This window comes from Bison bison, unplaced genomic scaffold, assembly GCF_000754665.1.
Source record: "Bison bison bison isolate TAMUID 2011002044 unplaced genomic scaffold, Bison_UMD1.0 scf7180017864524, whole genome shotgun sequence".
Classification (NCBI taxonomy): Eukaryota; Metazoa; Chordata; class Mammalia; order Artiodactyla; family Bovidae; genus Bison; species Bison bison.
The window spans coordinates 4,926,265-4,933,656 of NW_011495075.1; the positions used below are offsets into that span (position 1 = coordinate 4,926,265).

General features: G+C 39.9%; 1 protein-coding gene across 1 annotated transcript in view; it reads left to right on the forward strand.

Annotated features, from left to right (window-relative positions):
- Positions 1–7,392, forward strand: part of ZBTB41 (zinc finger and BTB domain containing 41) — a 39,437-nt gene that overhangs the window by 7,954 nt on the left and 24,091 nt on the right. The window contains exons 2-3 of the mRNA XM_010831102.1: positions 4,900–5,107; positions 5,784–5,853. Of these exons, the coding sequence (XP_010829404.1) occupies positions 4,900–5,107; positions 5,784–5,853 (278 nt within the window). The remainder of the gene's footprint in view (positions 1–4,899; positions 5,108–5,783; positions 5,854–7,392) is intronic.

Sequence of the window (7,392 nt, forward strand, 5' to 3'; positions counted from 1 at the left end):
TGCTTTTGAACTGTGGTGTTGGAGAAGACTCTTGAGAGTCCCTTGGACTGCAAGGAGATCCAACCAGTCCATTCTGAAGGAGATCAGCCCTGGGATTTCTTTGGAAGAAATGATACTAAAGCTGAAACTCCAGTACTTTGGCCGCCTCATGTGAAGAGTTGACTCATTGGAAAAGACTGATGCTGGGAGGGATTGGGGGCAGGAGGAGAAGGGGACAACAGAGGATGAGATGGCTGGATGGTATCACTGACTCGATGGACGTGAGTCTGAGTGAACTCCGGAAGATGGTGATGGACAGGGAGGCCTGGCGTGCTACGAATCATGGGGTCGCAAAGAGTCAGACACCACTGAGCGACTGAACTGAACTGAACTGAAGGTTATGCTAAGTCGCTTCAGTCGTGTCTGATTCTGTGCGACCCCATAGAGGGCAGCCCACCAGGCTCCCCCATCCTGGGATTCTCTAGGCAAGAATACTGGAGTGGGTGGCCATTTCCTTCTCCAGTGCATGAAAGTAAAAAGTGAAAGGGAAGTCGCTCAGTTGTGCCCAACTCTTAGCGACCGCATGGACTGCAGCCTACCAGGCTCCTCCATCCATGGGATTTTCCAGGCAAGAATACTGGAGTGGGGTGCCATTGTCTTCTCCGGAACTGAAGGTTAGAAATACATAATTATGTTATATGCATATTAATATGTATGTGTATGTTCAGTTGCTCAGTTGGGTCCAACTCTTTGTGACCCCATGGTCACAAAGGCTTCTCTCTTCGTGGAATTCTCCAGACAAGAATACTGGAATGGGTAGCCATTCTCTTCTCCAGGACATCTTCCTGACCCAGGGATGGAACCACAGTTCCCTGTTTTGTAAGCAGATTCTTTACTGTCACAGCCACCAGACAAGCAAAATATGCATAGATCATCATATGGTCTGTGCTTAAATATCTTGTGGATTTTTATCATATTTTGGTTTTTCTTTGCTTATAATGTTATCCTTCCCCCCTACATTAAGGGAAATACCTTGGTTCCCTTTCTTCAGTATTCTTATGTAAGTGCAGTGCAATTAATTTTTAGATAATACTCTCTGTGTTTATTAAATTTAATCATATTTGTTTAATTAAGGAACTAAAAAGCCTCTTGATGAAAGTGAAAGAGGAGAGTAAAAAAGTTGGTTTAAGGCTCAACATTCAGAAAACTAAGATCATGGCATCTGGTCCCATCACTTCTTGGGAAATAGATGGAGAAACAGTGGAAACAGTGTCAGACTTTATTTTTGTGGGCTCCAAAACACTGCAGATGGTGACTGCAGCCATGAAATTAAAAGACGCTTACTCCTTGGAAGGAAAGTTATGACCAACCTAGATAGCATGTTGAAGAGCAGAGACATTACTTTGCCAACAAAGGTCCGTCTAGTCAAGGCTATGGTTTTTCCAGTGGTCAAGTATGAATGTGAGAGTTGGACTGTGAAGAAAGCTGAGCGCCGAAGAATTGATGCTTTTAAACTGTGGTGTTGGAGAAGACTCTTGAGAGTCCCTTGGACTGCAAGGAGATCCAACCAGTCCATTCTAAAGGAGATCAGCCCTGGGTGTTCTTTGGAAGGACTGATGCTGAAGCTGAAACTCCAGTACTTTGGCCACCTCACGTGAAGAGCTGACTCATTGGAAAAGACTCTGATGCTGGGAGGGATTGGGGGCAGGAGGAAAAGGGGACGACAGAGGATGAGATGGCTGGATGGCATCACTGACTCGATGGACGTGAGTCTGAGTGAACTCCAGGAGTTGGTGATGGACAGGGAGGCCTGGCGTGCTGCAGTTCATTGGGTCACAAAGAGTCGGATACTTAGCAACTGAACTGAAGTCCCATTTGTTTATTTTTGTCTTTATTCTCATTACTCTAGGAGATGGGTCAAAAAGGTCTTGCTGCGATTTATGTCAAAGAGTGTTGTTCTGCCTATGTTTTCCTCAAAGAGTTCTGCAGTGTCTGGCCTTGCATTAGGTCTCTAATCCATGTTGAGTTTATTTTTGTGTATGGTGTTAGGAAGTGTTCTAATTTCTCTCTGTTACATGTCCAGGTTTCCCAGCACCACTTATTGAAGAGGCTGCCTTTTCTACATTGTATATTCTTGCCACCTTTGTCAAAAATTAGGGGACCATAGGCACTTGGCTTTGTTGCTGGACTTCTATCATGTCCCACTCATCTGTATTTCTGTTTTTGTGCCAGTACGATACTGCTTTGGTTACATAGCTTTGTAATGTAGTCTGAAGTCAGGGAGCCTGATTGCTCCAGCTCTGGTTTTCTTTCTCAAGATTGCTTTGGCTATTTGGGGTCTTTTGTGTTTCTATACTAAGTAAAATTTTTTGATCTAGTTCTGTGAAAAATGCCATTGATAGTTTGATAGGGATTGTGTTGAATCTGTAGATTGCTTTGGGTAGTATGGTCATTTTTACAATATTGATTCTTCTAATCCAAGAACATGGTGTGTCTAAATGTCCATCAACAGATGAATAGATAAAGAAGATGTGGTATATATGTACAGTGGAATGTTACTCAGCCATAAACAGGAGCGAAATTGGGTCATTTGGAGTGATGTGGATGGACCTAGAGTCTGTCATACAGAGTGAAGTAAGTCAGAGAAAAATAACATATATTAAGGCATGTGTGTGGGATCTAGAAAAATGGTACAGATGAACCTATTTGCAGGGCAGGAATAGAGACAGACATAGAGAAAAGACTTGTGGACCCTGGGGTGGCTGGGAAGGGGAGGGTGGATCTGGAAGGTAAGACTGACATATATACACTACCATGTGTAAAATAGATAGCCAGTGGAGACCTGCGGTGTAGCACAGGGAGTTCAGCGTGGTGCTCGTTGATGACCTAGAGGGATGGGATGGTGGGAGAGAGGTCCAAGAGCGGGGGGACAGGTGTCTACATACAGCTGATTCACGCTGCTGTACAGCAGAAACTGACACAACCTTGTAAGCAATTGTTCTCCAAAAATCGTATTAGATGCATGTAATAAATTGGTGAATGTAGACAAATAATTATGATTATCTTTTTTCCTCTTAGCCTTAGAATATTTTGTTTTTTATCTAATCTCCATGATACATATAAGACTTACATATTTTTAAAAAGTGTGTGGGTGAAATGTTATACTTGCCTATTAGCTTTCGCCTGAAGAAAAATTTATGTATATATTTTTTTCAGGACAAGGCAAAGCTAAGCTTATCATAGAAAATTACTCTTCATATTGATAGTGCTTTTTCTTATTTCTATTGCCTTTCACTCAAAAGTATCCTTAATTAAAATTTCTATTTTATGCTACTAGATGTGCATATTCACAGCTTTGATTACAGAATAATAATAACAGCCAGCATTAACTGATAGGTTATAATGGGTTAGAAAACAGTAGTGTCTTATGTGTATGAATTGATTTATTATTACGCTAATCCTCTGAAGTAAATACTATTATTCCATTTTTATTTTTGCATATTTTCATTACGCCACTATTATTTTTTCAAATAAGAAAGATTTGAGAAAGGTTACTTGTCCAAGGTCACATAGCCTGCAAATTAAAGTGTTGTGATTCATGTCCAGGTGCCTGGATCCAGAGTCTCTGCCTCTACCATTAATACTGGTGTGCCTCTATAATGTGAAATTGTATATTCTGAATAATAATGTAAAAGGCTTTTAGTATAAGGTGGCTCAGTGGTAAAGAATCTGCCTGCTAGTGCACGAGACATAGGAGATGCGGATTCCATCCCTGGATCCGGAAGATCCCCTGGAGAAGAAAATGGCCACCCACTCCAGTATTCTCGCCTGGAGAATGCCATGGACAGAGGAGCCTGGAGGGCTACAGTCCATGGGGTTGCAAAGAGTCAAACGTAACTTAGCAGCTAAACACGCCACCACCACCATAAGAAGGAATATAAATAAAAATTAAGCCAAAATGTATCCTTTTATTTCATTTTTTAGTTGTCACTTTTCTTTTTGGACAAGCTGTGTTAAAATTTCTTTTTTTCAATTTTTTTTATTGAACTATATTTGATTTACAATATTGTGTTAGTTTCAGGTGTACAACAAAGTTACTCAGTTTTATATATAAATTCTTTCCCATGATAGGTTGTTATGTGTGTGAGTCTGTTTCTGTTTGTAAATAACTTTATTTGTATTATTTTTTATATTCACCTGTTGTATGATAGGTGATTTTGTCATATTTGACTTACTTTGACTTAGTATGATAATCTCAGGGTCCATCCATGTTTCTGCAAATGGCAGTATTTCACCATTTTTTATGAGTGGGCAGTATTCCATTATATATATATATATATACACATATGTGTGTGTGTGTGTGTGTATACACGTATATATACATACAACATCTTTTTTATCCATTCATCTGTTAATGGACATTTAGGTTGTTAGGGCCTATAATTTAGGACATTATACTCAGAATATAATACAGATCTCACATTAATATGCCTCCACATGTCTGCATTATACCCGTTCATTTTGTCATTTTCTTACTTTTCTTTGTTACCTAAGTATGTGGGCTTTAGTAACTTCATGTTAAGCATGCAGTCAAGTCCAGGTGGTGTACTTGTGTCCTAACGTCTTAATAAGTTGGAGAAGTCTTATATGAATGGGCTGTAGTATAAATTTTGTTGAGTAATGCTAGATTTGTAGTACCCTTTCCAGATTTCCTTCTGTGGGAAGAGAGATGAAAATATATGAGCTATATAATATATTATGCTGCCTTTTGTGATATTTTTAAAAAGTCTGCACTCTGTAAGTTTCTTTCAACGTGTCTATTAAGTATACTGTTTATCATGAGATTTTATTCCACCGTCTAATTTCAGTCACTGTGTAGTAAATGTACTGAATTTAATTTTAGTTTCTGTCTCTTCATAGGGAAGTATGAGAGCCACACACGTGTTCACACAGGTGAGAAGCCCTTTGAGTGTGATATTTGTCACCAGCGCTATTCGACAAAGTCTAACCTAACTGTTCACAGAAAGAAGCACAGTAATGAAACAGAATTTCATAAGAAGGAGCACAAGTGCCCTTACTGTAATAAACTTCATGCAAGCAAGAAGACTTTAGCCAAGCATGTTAAGAGGCAAGTATGATCTTGCTTCCATAGTAGACTTTAATATGCCTTCTCATTTAAATATGTAGTGAGCCAAACACATCTATGGAGTGCTTGTCTCCAGTCCTTTGATTGCTTAAAATTTTCTAGATGACAAATTTTTTAAGAAAGGAACAGCAAATATTAGTTCATACTTGTGAGATTAAGTTTTTTGAGATTGCAACAAAAACAATCTATACTCTAGAAATTTAAGAAACAGCATTTTTATTATCCTTGGTTTTGTGTCTTGGGTTTTGACAAGTATATTTTCAACGTATATGATTATACAACTCCAGAAAACTTATTCCTCATACTCAGCTTTGTCTTTAGTATATAAAAATTTGAGAGAATATTTATATTTAACTGAGAAATTAAATTTACTGAACTATGGACTAAAGTCAAGTGAGTTGCCTTGAAGATTCTCTGTGAATAGATAGGTTCCTGAATATATTTAAAATGATTATGTTTTAGTTTGACTATTTCTGCATAAATTCAGGCACACATTCATATATTAAAATGATAGCAATTCTTTAAATACTCAGATGTGCCTGTCTCTAATAAAGGAATCACTGCTTGATTCTTATAATTACTGTTAACATGTCAAATGGAGTACTGACTTAACTAATATCATCTCTTCCTAACAGTATTTTAATTTTTTTTCTGGTAGATTTCATCCTGAAAATGCACAGGAATTTATATCCATTAAGAAGACTAAGAGTGAAAGTTGGAAATGTGATGTAAGAGATTTTAATTTGTAGTAGAAAAACCCCAAATTAAATGTAGTGTGAACTTTTGTGAAAGTAATTAAATTTTAAAGTAATATAAACTTAGCTTATATCACTTTTAGAATCTTTTATACAGTGTTATTCTAATATTTTTACAAATTAAGCCTGGTATGAGTTACTTTTTGGATGATGGACCTGAAAAATAGTCATCCTAGATTTTATTTTTATTGTAACCACTATAACATGTTTCTATAGCTGTCTGTATAAACTGTGACATTACTGTTGCATATAATATAAAATGTTAGAATTTTCCCCCCACTTCTGATTATCAGTTGCTATATGTCAAACCACCTGAAAACTTGAAAGTGAAAGTGAAGTTGCTCAGTCATGTCTGACTCTTTGCAACCCCATGGACTGTAGCCTATCGGGCTTCTCCGTCCATGGGATTTTCCAGGCAAGAGTGCTGGAGTGGATTGCCATTTCCTTCTCCAGGGGATCTTCCCGACCCAAGACTCGAACCCGGGTCTCCTGCATTGCAGGCAGACGCCTTACCATCTGAGCCACCAGGGAAGCCCCTGAAAACTTAGTGGCCTTAAATTACTGTTTCACTTTCATTTTATCATTTTGGGGGTCAGTAATAGCAATGGGGCAGGAGTTCGCTAGGTAATTCTTCTGTCCCACGTGGTGCCAGCTGAAGTCACTCAGTTGTTTTCAGCTGGTAGGTGGTCTGTCTGGTCTGATCCGGTCTGGTCTGGTTTGGAGCTGCTCCCAAAGTGCCTCACTCACCTGGCTGGAAGCTGGTGTTGGTCTGCAGCTGGGAGCTCTGCCAGGCCGTTGGCCAGGGTTGCTTCCTGGAGCTGCTTGAGCTTCCTTCCAGCATGGCACCTGGGCCCCAGGAGGGAACGAGTGTTCTAGGAAGCCAAGGTGAGCAGTATCAGGCTTTTTACAGCCTCACCTTGGAAGTCTCACAGCACCACTTCTAGCATGTTCTGTTGGTCACTCAAGCCACTCCAGCCAGGGAAGATTTAAGGGGAGTGGAATCAGTCTCTATTTTACAATGATAGGAGAAGCAATGAATTTTTAGGTATTTTTTATTCTTCTATACCCTCTAAAGTCAGTCAGTTTAGTTCAGTTGCTCAGTCGTGTCCGACTCTTTGCGACCCCATGAACCGCAGCACGCCAGGCCTCCCTGTCCATCACCAACTCCCGGAATTCACTCAGACTCATGTCCATCAAGTCAGTGATGCCATCCAGCCATCTCATCCTCTGTCGTCCACTTCTCCTGCCCCCAATCCCTCCCAACATCAGAGTGTTTTCCAATGAGTCAGCTCTTCACATGAGGTGGCCAAAGTACTGGAGTTTCAGCTTCAGCATCAGTCCTTCCAATGAACACCCAGGGCTGATCTCCTTCAGAATGGACTGGTTGGATCTCCTTGCAGTCCAAGGGACTCTCAAGAGTCTTCTCCAACACCACAGTTCAAAAGCATCAATTCTTCTGCACTCAGCTTTCTTCACAGTCCAACTCTCACATCCATACATGACCGCAGGAAA